Source organism: Heteronotia binoei, chromosome 1 (assembly GCF_032191835.1).
Source record: "Heteronotia binoei isolate CCM8104 ecotype False Entrance Well chromosome 1, APGP_CSIRO_Hbin_v1, whole genome shotgun sequence".
In the NCBI taxonomy this organism is placed as follows: Eukaryota; Metazoa; Chordata; class Lepidosauria; order Squamata; family Gekkonidae; genus Heteronotia; species Heteronotia binoei.
Window position 1 is genome coordinate 56,434,025 of NC_083223.1, and position 14,704 is coordinate 56,448,728.

The 14,704-nt window shown below is 42.6% G+C and overlaps 1 protein-coding gene across 6 annotated transcripts in view; it reads left to right on the plus strand.

Moving 5' to 3' along the window:
- Positions 1–14,704, plus strand: part of DLGAP2 (DLG associated protein 2) — a 662,574-nt gene that overhangs the window by 529,544 nt on the left and 118,326 nt on the right. For all 6 annotated transcript variants that reach the window (XM_060234802.1, XM_060234819.1, XM_060234811.1 and 3 more), the window contains one exon: positions 1,970–3,039. In XM_060234802.1, coding sequence (XP_060090785.1) covers positions 1,970–3,039 — 1,070 coding nt within the window. The remainder of the gene's footprint in view (positions 1–1,969; positions 3,040–14,704) is intronic.

A 14,704-nucleotide genomic window follows, 5' to 3' on the forward strand; every position in this document is an offset into this window, starting at 1 on the left:
AGAAAGTCCACTCTCTCCCCGTGCCCTGCCCCTTTTCTCGTTCCATTAAGAAACATGAGTTCCCCTTGCAGGCTTTTCAACTAACAAAATATTACTTTGTAATTAAAGCACGTTTTATACTCTGTATTTCATGGTTGCAATTTTATTTGAGGTAGAAAGAAGGGATGGTAGACATCCTGCTTGGTCTCCCACCATGCAATGCTCGTTTTCACTTAATTCTTGTGAAACTGATAGTACAGTCCTAACACCCTTCTAAACCCATTGACTTCAGTGGCCTTAGAAGTATGTGACTCTGCTTCGGATAGCAATGCAAGCCTTATGAAAAGGGTCCTGTTGTGCATTCCACTTCTGAGCCACTGCCTGATAGGCAGCCTGGATTTTTTTTTTTTTGAAGGCTGCCATTTCCATTGTAGCCAAATGAGCTAATGCAATCCTTTAGATTAAAATGGCATCTGAAAGTCAATCCACTGAAACAGGGCTGCATTCTCTAGCTTCTGTTTCTCTTGAAATCTACTACTTGTCTGTAATAACTTTCCATAGTGATGCTTTCTGAAGGAAATACATCAAAAAGACTGTGAAAGAAGGACACTTAAAATATAATTATGGAAATGTTTGGCTGTTCCTGTAAAGGACTGCTCTTACAGCTCAGATGTTCATTTCCTTTTCAAAAGTTTAATCAACTGAACTTTGAGGAGGACTTTGAATACTTAAATCAGACTGAAGCATTCCCCATTTTCTTTGAGCTCTTTGCACAATTTCCCAGCTGCAAGATCTTGTATAACAGTGAGCAAAAGTATTCATGAAACTGAACACAGTGTAGCTTTCTATAGAAGATGCCTTTAATTAGAAGCCACTTGTGTGTGTGTGTGTATTTATTAGGGATAGCTTTACCCTGGAAGGGAAAGATATTAGATTTAAAAGAATCTGTATGTTTCAGTAATATATGTCTTCATTAGTTAGCAAGAAGGGAAAGAGTTTAAAGAATTTCATGTGTTGAGCCAATCCTGTTCTATTCAAACCTGTGTTGGTAATCCATGTGCACTGCTATATAGGTATGAGCTGGTACCAAGTTGTGGTTGGAAAGCCTGATGTATAGGAACTACATTGAAATTCAGCTGCTCTTGGCTTGTCAATGCCTGGGTGGTGATACCATCTGAGAAGCCTGGGTAGCCTGTCTTGAGTTCCATAATAAAATTAAGATGTGATTTAAATCTAGAGAATAAATAGAAGCCACAGCTTTATAGCACAGTGAAATAGGTTTGTGGATCAGAGCTTGAACCCTAAAAAGCAAGTTTTAAAAACTTCTTATAGGTGCTTTATAGGGTAAGAACCCAGAATCATAGGGTGCAGAAATGATCTGTTTAGGACTGTTATACTCTTTCTTACAAGAAAAGAACATGAATAATCCTAGTTAATTTAAGCAAAAACTGGATACATACCCCAAACAAAACACCATTAAATCTCATTAATTTTAGTGAAAGTTTTAAGTACCTGTTCAACACAATGATATTTTAACAGCCAAATTCAAGGGGTTAACTGCTCTTGAGATTGTCATCGAAAGAAGTGTTTAATTTGGGCCCTATCAAATTGGATTCGTAATTAAGCATGCTGACTCAAGGAGCTATGGTTTGTGGATTTCTCTGTTTATGGAGAAGTAAAGATGAATTACTGGGATTGTTCCAGCAGTATACAATGATAGTGTGTAAAGACCACTCTGTCTATTAAGTAGTCAGATCAGTATTTGGACAATTCCATTGATCAAAAGACAAAATAAAAGAGAAGCACATCACTTGTTCTCTGTCTGAAAAGAAGAAAAACAAATTATCCTTAATTTTTACCTGTCAGGTAATTTAACCTGTACTCATGCCAAAAATAAAGTATGAAGATGTTGTTGCTATATACTTTACTTGTTAAGCCTGTTGCTAGATTTCCTCTAGCTCAATGCTGTGTCTCTGTGCTTTGTTCACAGACCAACCGTACTCATGGTCTCCTACTCAGCCCTTCAATGAGGAAAGATACTCTCCTGCTTCAAGGAACATGAAAGGATTATCTGGCAGTCGCAATCAACCACAGTTATGTTCTGCTCATACTTGTGGCTTAGCATCCACTGAAGATTGTGAACACACCCACGATCATATTCATCATGGCCAGGATTCAAGGCAATCATATCTTCTCAGCCCAACGGAGAGCTGCCCGATGGACCACCATCGCTGCTCACCACGAAGCTCCATCCATTCAGAATGCATGATGATGCCCATGGTTATGGGTGATCATATGTCCAGTAGCACTTTTCCCAGAATGCACTACACCTCACATTACGAAACTAGGGACGATTGCACCATGTCTCATCCTAACCCTAAAGTCAACCGGATCCCTGCAAATCTGCTGGATCAGTTTGAAAAACAACTTCCTCTCCACAGGGATGGCTTTCACACTTTACAGTACCAGAGGACCTCAACAGCTGCTGAGCAACGTAGCGAAAGTCCAGGGAGAATACGCCATCTTGTTCATTCAGTACAAAAACTTTTCACAAAATCTCATTCTTTGGAAGGATCTTCCAAGAGCAATGTGAATGGGACAAAGGGAGATGGCCGAGGAGATGACCATCATCATGGACATCATTCTAAACATAGCAAAAGAAGTAAAAGTAAAGAACGGAAACCTGAGAGTAAGCATAAAACTGGAATGAGCAGTTGGTGGAGTTCTGATGATAATTTGGATAGCGATAGCACTTACCGAACACCTAGTGTTGTAAACAGGCATCATGTGGACCATATCTCTCATTGCTACCCGGAGGCTCTTCAGGGACACTTTGGGGATCTCTCTCTAAAGACTTCAAAAAGTAACAATGATGTGAAGTGTTCTGCTTGTGAAGGGCTTGCAATGGCCCCTGATGGGAAATACATGAAAAGGAGTTCTTGGTCTACGCTAACCGTAAGCCAGGCTAAAGAAGCTTATCGCAAGTCATCCCTTAACCTAGATAAGCCTCTAGTTCATCAGGAAATCAAACCTTCCCTGAGGCCATGCCATTACCTTCAGGTAAGAGCTAAATGTAGTTAATATTATTAATCGGAATGGAACATGCTATTATAAAATTTTGCCAGAGGGTTTTCTGTGTGCATGTTTTACATATTCTATTTTTGAAAGTTCCCTAGTTTCTTATAGTTCATCTGTAACTGGGAATAAAACATAAAATAGAGAATATGAAATTAGGGTTTTTTAAATAATAATAATAAATTAATTAACTGCAATAGTGCCCTGACCTGGATGGCCCAGTTGAGCCTGATCTTGTCAGATCTCGGAAGCTAAGCAGGGTTTAGTCCTGGTTAGTATTTGGAGGGGGGGAATTGCAGGGGCACTATGCAGAGGCTGGCAATGGCAAACCACCTTTGAATGTGTCTTGCTTTGAAAACCTTATGAGGTCACCATGGGTAGGATGTGGCTTCATGGCATTTTACACACACACACAGAGTTTAATCTCTTGTAGACTCAAAACATAAATTGTAATCATGTTGTCCATGTACATTAGACTTATAATAGAACTTTGTTAAACATTTTTTAAAATTGAGGAAAAAACTAAGACTATCAAACATTGCACAATATGTGTGGGAGATCTACATGTGGCTCCTGAGCCACAGTTTGGCCACCGCCGTTATAGAGACAGTCCCATGTTATAAAAGGAATAAACAATCTGGATCTTGGCAAGCAAAAATTAAGACATACTTCTTATAAACAGATGATACACATACTGAACACATTTATTTATTTAGACATTTATAGCCCACTGTCTCCTCATTGGGGACCCAGATTGTGAGGTAGGTTAGGCTGTAAGAGGGGATGGCTGGTCCAAGTTCAACCAGTGAGCTTCCAGTGAGCAGAGTGGGAATACAAATCTGGGTCTTGCAGATCCTAGCCTGACACTGTAACTGAGGCAGCACACTGGCACATGCCAAGCTTTTGCCGTTTCAGACTGCAGGTATGGGTTCACAATGTCATATGCACCTCCATAACACCACCATACCACATGTAAGTAGAAAACTAGCACATTGTGATCTAAAGCAGCATGAACATATAAGGTTGTCTGCTATAATTCTACTGATTTCAACTGGACAATTGCTAACTACATGTAATATGCAAGTATGAGTAACAAATCTCTGACACCATTTTTAAGAGTGAAAATTGTCTCAAAAGGTGAAATTTAGAACAGAAAAGTGAAAAAAATGTGAGGGGGTGCTTAATCTTTCCCCACGAATGATTCCTCCCTTTTTATTTGTCCTTTAGCCATTTTTGCCCTACAAGAAATGTCCAAATGTCACTGCCCCCTTGCTGCTTCTCCACTCTAACCTCTCCTCTCTTGAAATTAAGGTTGCTAGGTAGAACTCAGGAAATATCTGGGTACTTTGGGGTTGGAGCCAGAAGACTTTGAGGATGGAGCCAGGAGCAGGGTTGTGATGAGCATAATTGAAGTTCAAAGGGAGTTCAGGCCATCACATTTAAAGGGACTGCGCTCCTTTTAAATGCCTTCCCTTCATTGGAAATAATTGAGAATGGGGGTTCATAGAATTGGACATCCTGGTCCAAACTTTTTGAATTTTTTTTAGGAGAGGCACTAGATGCTATGCTGAAAATGTGGTGCCTCTACCTCCTACAGCTCCAGATATCTGTGTATAGATTCTCCATTATACCCTTTGAGGACTGGTCTCCACAAAGGATATAATGGAGCATCCAGCGGACATTCCCTTCTCCGGTTTCTGATAATCCTAAAGCAGGGGGAGGGCCTCCAAACCTAGGACTCCTCTGCCCCCAACTGGGGATTGGCAACCCTACTTGAAATGACTACCCCTATTTCCCCTCCCCCCCAAAAAACAAACAGTATTGGGATTTTGTTGCACAGACCTCCATATCACAATTCTTTCATTTCCAGTACATTTTGCTGGATGGCTCTTATTGCCCAGAGACTATTTTTCCCCTGTTGTTATATTTTTAATTGGGAAAGAAAACTTAGGCAGCAACTTCATACACATTTAATCATCAGTAAGTCCCATTGACCTCAGTGGGACTTTCTTCTGAGTAAGCAGATGAGTGGGCTGTTTGTTCTCATATTAGAAAAGACATCATCATCACTGTTCAAACTGCTTACATTAACCTATCTGAGATGCAGTCATTGGGTCCACAGTGACAATTGCCAACAATGTTTGCCTAATTTATAGAGGAAATAATAGCCCTTGAATAAATGATAAGTACATTGCTGTGGTTGGTAAGTAAATGATGGAGGAACAGACCTCGACGTTCTGGGATAATACTATCATCCATCAGCATGCTTCCTAGAAAGAAATCCTAGAAATGGATCTGAGAAAGAGGTAGAAGTGGATAATCCATAAAATTTAGAATAGAGGTTTTAGATTTGATTAGATAAATAATTTGTTTTCCCAAAATACTAGCTCATACCAATAAAATGAAACAAACTACTTTTTCTCTCATTGTTGGAAAGCTCAGAAGTGGTTCAAGTGATGTTATTGTCCAAGGCCTTGTGACTAATTTTGGGTTACTGAATTGCCAAATCTTCTTGAAACTAGTAATAACAAGGTACATGTGTATTATTTTACCTCTTTTGAACTATTCTGACTGCTCTCAAAATTTCTTTGAGGTAAATTGAAAGCAAGGGCATAAGCTGGAAAAGAGGGGGATAAAGTCTTCCAAAGCAACTCCTGCTTATCCTAGCTGCCAGTATTTTCCTTAGGGCAATGTGTCCCCCATGGAAAGCAGGAAGCCCCACATTCAGGGTCAGCTCACCCACTAGGCAAACTAGGCAGTTGCCTAGGTCACTGGCAAGGTGGGGTCACCAAATTTGACATTCTCCCACCTTCCCCCTAAGCAAACGCCTAGTTTGCCCGCTTCGCAGCTTCCTCCTCTCTCCCTTCCCCACCCCAGGTCTATTTCAATGCTCGGAAGGGCGGTCAAGCACAGTTCCTGGGCAATCTAAAGGTGACCCCCTGCCAATCAGCTGATCGGCGGGTGAAACACCGCATCCTGAAAGGGAGCATCAGTGGTGCCCTTTCAGGATGTGGTTCCTTCGTGCTGCTGCTGGCCTGCCCCAGCGCTCATACACAGTGACCCCTGCACTGTTTTACCCGCTGATCAGCTGATTGGCAGGGGGGGCACCTTTAGATTGCCCGGGAGCAGTGCTCAACTGCCTTCCCGGGCATTGAAATAGACCTGGGGTGGGAAAGGGAGAGAGGAGGAGGCAGGGAGGGGAGGAGGCATGGTGGGGAGGGGGGGAGGTATGGGGGCACAATGCCATGGGGGGAGGCACGACACTGTGGGGGGGGCGGGCTGGCAATCTGCCTAGGGCATCATGCGCCCTCAGGCCGGTGCTGCCCAAATTAAAGGGAAATGCCCACATGTCCACCTGACAAATGCCATACTTATTGAAAACAGTACTTAAAACATTCCCAGAGCTATCACCTTTAATTAAGATTAACAATAAGACAATTCAATTTGGCTCAAAGGAAGTTGTGCGGAGAGGCTGCAGGGGAGTATCTGTGTGTGCACTTCCTTTGTTGCCAGTAGGGGGAAGAGGGAGGAGCCAAGTTCTGATTATTTGCTGCCCTTTTAAAGCCTTTGAAAGGCTCTCCCCTGACTGAGCTGCACTGCAGCTGCACCAGAAAAAAGTGAAGTCAAGGTGGCCAGGCTGTGGTGGGCCCCAGCAAAATCACCACCCCATCTGTGCCTTTATGCAAGTGGGATAGAAAAAGGAGAGAAGAGTGGTTGGCAGTGGGGAGAGTGCTGGCATGCTGGAACCATGAAATAGGCACGTTTTTTAAACCAAAGGTTGTGAGAAGACCTGCTGTAGATACATTACCTAGCAGATAATTGAAAACAATGTAATATAATCAATATGTCTAATTCTCAGCATAGCCAAATCTTTGAGTAATTAAATCCAGAGACTAGAACTAGAGGCAGATAAAGAGGATGTTTCTACAAACCTGAAATCCCATATTTGCAAAAAAGAAGGGGGTTAGCCCCCCCTCACTAGAAATAGAACCAGTAGCTTTAAGAAATTAATGCCCTCAGTGACCATTCCTAGAATACCACACAGTATTGCCAGCCTTCCAGCCTTGTTTTTTGTCTGTAAATGGCAGGGGGGAAGAGCAGAGCTTCTTTTAGCTTTCGAAGGAGGACTCGTCAGGACCAGGCATGGGAGCAGCCATTGAGTGACTTGTTGTCACCTGACTTGCATGACTCATTTAGGCCACCTGCTTGCTACTTTTCAACAGCAGCAATCCCATGAATGCCAGCATGGTATTGTGGTTAGAGTTTCAGATTAGCATCCCCAGGTTCAAATCTTCACTCTGCCATGAGAGCTCACGGGGTTCTTGTGAGGAGAGGATAATATGGAGGAGGCAAGAATGATGCAAGTCACTTTGAGTCCCTGTTGGGGAGAAAGGTGGAATATTAATAAAAGGGAAAAGTAATAAGTATAGCTGAAGATCCAAAGTTAAAAGGTAGGTTAGTTGGTGGGTTGGACAGACGAAAGGAAATAGAGAATGTTGAGAATATGAGGCCTGCCAATGAAGGAGAAATAGTGTAGGAAGGGGGATACAGTTATAACTGAGATACTTCTCACAAGTCCTTGCAGGTTCCTCTCTACAACAACTGAGCTAAGTCTGGGTGTCACTACACAGCCAGCCCTGCAGTGAGGCTAGTACAACATATCTGGGCCAGTCCTTTCCATGAAGGAAAAAAAGCTGAAGACAGGGGACAGATTAAGGGAGGATGTCTGGTGGGTGAGAAGAAAGAAGCAAGGAATAGTGACAATATGGAAGCTCTTGGTGAAGGGTTTTTTAAAGTCATCTGGCTGTATATAAAGTGGTATTAAAAATGGATTACATGTATGCTACAGTGGGCGATTCAGCCTGACAAATGACTCAACATACTAATTTTGGAGCTAAAGTTGTCAGCCCTTGGAAGCCCCAGAGAGTTGGGGATGGGGAGGACAGAGACTTACCAAAACAACATCCCACAAAGCCACAACTTCTCCCCCAGATACATAACCAGAAGTTCCACTATAGCACTGCAGAACACTTTAGGCTTTCTAGAAACTCTGTGATAAAAATCATAAAAGCTGAAACCATGGTAAAAGCCAAAGCGAGCACTCTGGCTACCCTAATTGGAGCCAATGTGGAGTAGAACTCAAATTTGGACATGAGGATCCCAGTACTCATGGGGGAGGGGATCCCTCCCTTCATTGCTGCTGATTCTTCTTATGAGTTGGGGTGGGCACTTGTAGGAGGAGGTTTTGGCATGGCTCCTGAGCCCAGCATCCTCTTCTGCTGCTGTTGGGCTCTTCTGGGCATCCTCTGCAAGCTAGAGGGGATCTTATATCCCTCCAGTGCAAAGTCTTGTGTGGCTTCTGAGCTCAGTGTCCTTCTCTGCCACTGCCAGGCCCAGTGCATCTCCCAGGCTGCTGCACTGCCAACACTGCACACGGTGCAGCTCCCAGCCTAGTGAATCGCCACCATGCTCAGCACAGTTCCTGGCCTGCTGTGCCTCTGCTGCTGGGCCCATTGCAGCTTCCAGGCTGCTGTGCCTCCACCACCATGTGCAGCACTCAGTGCAACTCCTGGCCTGCTCTGCTGCCACTGTGATCAATGCAGGTTTCGACTGCCGTGTCTCCATCTCTGGGGCCAGTACACTTCCTGGGCTGCCATGCCACTGAGGTATTTTGGAAGAAGTTTAAACCCCCACTTCTTAAAGTCAGATTTTTCTGCAAACCTAGAGGGTCCCCTGAGTTTGCAGAAATGTATGTTTAGTGCCTATGTGGCCCCAATCCACAGATTTAGGTACCCACAGATGGGAGCCACACATTGCTAATAATATATAGATAAGCCATACTAAGTACGAATGGAGAAATTAGCTGGAAATGCCATCATTCACTTCCTCATAGGAACCAACCCACTGTTTTTAATATTTGCATTGTGATTTTCCTAAGTGTTCAGATTGCACATTATTTTAGCAATCATAACTGCTTTAAAAAATATGCCAGTATTATTATCTCTCTCTTATACTTTCTGGGCTGGGGGAAATTACTCTGGAAGATTTGGTGGATTGCTTTAGACCTCACAATGAGGTTTACTTCTCAGACTTTTCTAACCCAGGACAAAATATATTCATAATACAAAGGGATGTTGCATCCAGTGTGACTGGTGACTTGCACATAGAAATTGCAACTTGATCGCTACAGAATGGAACTGGTGCTTGGAACAAAAGATCAGTCTGGTGCTTGCAAGTAATTTTGGAGTGAGTTTCCCCCTGGTTTTTTGCAAGCATTTCTTCTGTCCTAATACAGGTGCTGAACCTTGAACAGCATAATGCCACATGAATATCTTTTCCTTTGTGCATTAAGAACTGCAAATACAAGGATTTACCATCTTGTAACAGGAAGAAGGCTTTTGAGAAATTATAGATATCAGCAATCATTACTAAATGCAAGTAGGTAATTAGAGTAATTATTCCCAATTAGCAGATGCAAACCCTGCAGATGGGAATTTCAGGCACCGATAACTATTCTCACAAGCCATAAAACAACTTCGATGTTTTCCATCACATGGATGCAGATTTTTGCAAGTGTTCTGAATGATTAAAGAGAGAGGCAATGTAAATGAGATGAAGTGAAATGCTGAATATATATATACCAGAGCAAATATTTTCCTTTTTTCATGGCACCAAGTGAATACATTTACAGCAGGGGTTTCCAACAGGTATCACGTGAGCAGCTCACCAGCTGCTGCAGACTAGCTTGTGCATTGACAAGAAGATCTATGAAAAGGTCATAAAAAGATCTGCTCTAGTTTTGTTTTTAAAAGTTTTCACTATATAGGATATTTCTCTATGTTGGTTAACTGGTAGTATCATTCTGGTACGTTTCTTAGTTAGGGTTGCCAGATGATCTATGACTGAACAGTGAAAAGGGAACCACAGTATATGAAATACCACAATAGCAAAACACTGCTATATCTATTCAGCTTTGTATATAAACAAGCTTACAATTATTTTATCAAACACTCATTAAAACTATTTTACTGAAACTGTCTGTGACATATCTATCTATCTATCTATCTATCTATCTATCTATCTATCTATCTATCTATCTATCTATCTATCTATGACATATCTGTCTATATGTTAATTTATTATTTATGCAGAAAACTCTGCTTCACAAGTGCTAGTTGAGACATGTGTTTGTTTCAAAGATTTCCACAACACAAGTGCTCCATGCATGTACACAGCATAACCTGTTGTGGACCTTCCATCTTTTCTATCTCCCCAGCTAGAGTCACTGTAAGCTGTTACTTGTTGTGCTGAGGTAGTGTCTAGTACTAATTTACTTGCAACATACCTTACTTTAATTTACTTTTAGACACCTCAATACCCTTTTCGCAGCTGCCCAATCTTTCATAAAAGGACATGCACACTTCTGACACAACATATGAACTGCAATGGAGATATCTGGTCTTGACCAACATGCTTTATACAGTAGGGACCCAGTTAGTGATTGATACAATGCCTTGTTTTCAAACACTCTGTCATCAGGCTCTTTTCCATAGCTTGTGGTCATTGGTGTAGTAACACAGTTTGCATTTGTCATGTTGTATTCTTCAAGCAGCTTTGTTATTTTATGCTCCTGACTGAGCTCAAAACATCCATTTGTGTTCTTTGTAATATCTACACCCAAGTAATACTGAATGCTACCCAAATGTTTAATCTTAAACAGGCATTGAGTTGTTTGTATTGCAGCCCACCAACCGGTAAGGCTTTTAATTTGAATACCCAGTGGCAACTGATTACGTTTTTTTCAGCAGGCAAATTCGTCAGAGTAAACACTCCATTTTCAGTAAGAGAATCATGTTCTGCTTGCATAGCAGTCTGCCAAGCTTGCCTTTCTGACTCAGGCAAAGTTAACACTTCCTGGTAACCCTTTGGTTCTCTTACATATACATGATTTACAGTAGTGGTATCAAACCCAAATCTGACTGGAGGTATACCCTTTGTACTTCTGGTAGACACTCTAGGCACCTTTTGTTCACTCTGTTCACTCTCAGAGAATTGTTGCCTAGGAGACATTATCTCTTGTTTTACACTTATGTTTTCCTTTGATAAGGGGAGTGCGACCTGCGAAGGCAATTCATTAGCATGCACTCTGTGCCAATTCTAGTCTTCACAAAAATTGGCAGACCTGCTAAAGCTCAGCGTTTGATGTTAGCAAACCTGTATGCCTTCATTCCTGTCTGATAGCCTAGGAATAGAAGCTTTTTTGAGTGAGCACCCCTTTTCCTTCTCTGGTTTAAAGGAACATTCACCCAGGCCTTGGTGCCACAAATTCTTTAATGTCCCAAACTGGGTTTTTTGTTGTACAACACCTTGTACAGAATGTTACCTATGGACCTAGTCCAAATTCTGTTGCTTATATAGCATGCAGCCTTCAATGCTTCAGCCCAGTAAGTGATCGATAAACCAGCATCAGTAAGCACAGACTGCATCATATCTTGCAAAACTCCCCCCTTTCTTTCAGCCGCACCATTCTCCTTCAGTATTGACACATTTGTCACTCTATGAGTTATACCTTGTGCTTGCAACCTCTGTGAAATTCAGAAGACATGAATTCACCTCCCATGTCAGTCTGCAAAGCACATAATTCACCCAAATGTTTCTGTACCTTGCGTGCCCAATATTTTACTGTTTTGAACACCTCAGACTTCTTTTTGAGCACATACACCCATGAGAATCTGGAAAAACCATCCACCAAAATTAGAGCAAGCCTCTTATTAGAGTGGCTTTTGGGGAAAGGTCCTATCACATCTGCATGTACTAAAGCCAACGGTTTAGCAGACACTCTATCACTTTTTCTGGCATCCGGGAATGCTTTTGATTTTGTGCGTTTGCACACTTCACAGTCAAGAAACTCTTTACATTCTTTCACTCCCTCATGCCGCACAATAGCAAGTGTTTTGCTTATAGTGTTAAAACTGGCATGCCCCAGCCTTCAGTAGAGCAAATGCACACAATTATCATGAGGTTTTGTGTTTGTTACCACCTGTGCTTCCACAGATGAATTGTCTAAAACATAGACATTGTTTTGCAACCTTCCCACAGCAAACACCCAGCCACCCTTTATTATTTTGCATGAGTTGCTGGCAAAAGTCACAGTAAAACTGGCTTTGTCCAAACCCAGCACACTCAGTAAATTGTTTTCAAGAGCAGGAACACACAGCACTGCTTTAAAAATGTATTGAAGTGCTGGGAATGTGACACTTCCCTGACACCATACAGCAGAGTTCCTGCCATCAGCAAGACTCACATGTTGTAATGTTGAGGAATGAATGTCATGAAGCAGGTATTTGTCTCTGCAAAAGTTCTGAGATGCTCCTGAGTCTAAAATCCATGTTCCACATACAGCAGTCACATCTGCAACCACCAATGTGGCCTTCTGGCTGTGTGAAGAGTTGTGAGGTGGCCCTTTCTTCTTCCACTCCAGGCACGATCATCTCAGATGCTTTGTAGACCCACAGCAGAAGCATCTGCGTACTTTCAGAGCAACTTGAGACACCTCTCCATGCTTTTTATTCTTACTGCTTGGCCAGTCTTGCAGCTGGCCCCTTCCGCCTCCTCCACTTTGGAACGCTGCCACGTCTCTGAGGAACTCAACTCCCTCTGCCTGTTTTCTTCTTCCAGCAGCCATCCAATAATATAAGCCAAGATCAATCTGTTCACTTCTGTAGATTCTAGTGATGTTATCAGCATATTATAATCCACAGACTGCGAACTGAGAATAATAAACACTTTATCCTCCTCTGGTACAGTTTTTCCACAGTGTTGCAGCTGCTGGAAGCATTCAGCCAAAGTGTTTAAATGAGCTCTCACAGACTCATCCTGTCTCATTACAGTCAGGTACATACAATGGGTAATTGTTATCAGAGACGTTATCAGTATGTGCTTTGCACATACACCACCTTCAGACTGTCCCACACTTGTTTAGCCTTCGGTTTACCAGATATGTGCACAAGCTGGTCATCTGCCACACTCAAAACGATGGTCGCAAGAGCTTTTTCATCCTTGACATCGTCTCCAGCAGCTGAAGAGTCTGGGGGAGCGTCGACATACAGCCACAGACCTTCACGCTTCAGATAATGTTCCATGTGAAGAGCCCACACATTATAATTAATAGAAGTGAGCTTCTCCACCAGCAGAGCAGTCGGAGCCTAAGCCATGTTGCCGTCTCCGTCTGGCAGCTGGTCCTCAGAATCATTCCCGTCCTCCGGGCTGTTATCAGGACCCTGGCTGAGCACGTCTTCCTCCTCAGCTCCAGAAGTGGCAGCTGCAGACTTCCACTCAGTCATAGGTCACTGCGGCAGTTCAGCCTCATTCAGAACCTCCGGAGCATGGCGCAGCGGAAGCATGCTGGGCCCATAATCCTGTTGGCATATTCGCTGGTATGCTCTGGATTTGTGAGGCTTAAAAATAGACAGCACACTGACTTGTGGTGACTATTTACATTTATTTATAAATATACAAGTTATAGTTGTTCTGGTAGACACTTCGACAAAGTGCTTCGCCAGACACCGCATTTGAGAGCAGAGGATACACTATACAAGCTCTTCCCAGTTATATACATATTGCTATAGACAAGCACCAATCAGCACACAGTGCTGAGTCATCCTGCATAGGCACAAGTACTCTGGACAGAACTGGTGTGCACCTGCTAAGGGCAGCTGTCAGGAACTGTCACAGATCATGAACTGTCATTTGCATTAGACTCCAGCCTGAAGTCTTACTAGCCAGCACATGCTGATATGCCTGTCCTGTAGAACTCTGGTTTACTACATCCCTGTTCCCTGTATTAAACTGTTTTCCTGAACTGTTCTGTTTTACACGTTCTGCAAAGTGATAGGGTACAGGAGACTACCTGAGATCCTCAGGCAGGCCATTCCACCAGATGGGAGCCATAGCAGAGGATGCTTAGGCATGGAGTTGTTCATCTTATCAGTTTGCAGGTGGAACTTTTTGAAGATACTGCTCTGATTAGTAGAGCTGCCTCAGCAGGAAATAATGGGAGAAGTGGTCCTGCAAATATGCAATTTCTAGGCCAATTAAGGGCTTTGCAGGTGATAAATGTACCTATAATTGTATCCAGAAACTAATTGGTAAGCTATCTAGTTGTTCCAGAGTAGGTCTAATATGCATGCTGGGCCTAGCAATGAATAATAATTAAGCTGCACCATTCAGTACCAGCTGCAGTTGCTGAGTAGTCTTCATGGACAGAGCTATGTAAAGTGCTTTACAATACGGTAGACTCTGAATTACTGTGGCATGGATCCATGTGGCCAGATCAGCCTGGTCAAAGTAGTTATCTTCCAAACAGTGAGAAAATTTAAGAAACTACTTTTTGTGGCAGAATTAGTTTGCTTCTCCAGCAATAATGCTGTCCAGAATAAGCCCCTTAAAGTTAACTGAGTCAGCTGAACCACATCAGATGTGGGAATCACAATATTCTGAAAAGGTTCAGCCTGCCTGACCAGAATTATATCTATTTTTTTCAAGATCCAGTGTCAGTGTATTCATCCTCCGCCACTTAACCACTGCACCTGTGCATTGGCTCAAGATAGCTAGATTTGCAACATGTGGACAGAGAAATGTGGAACTGAAC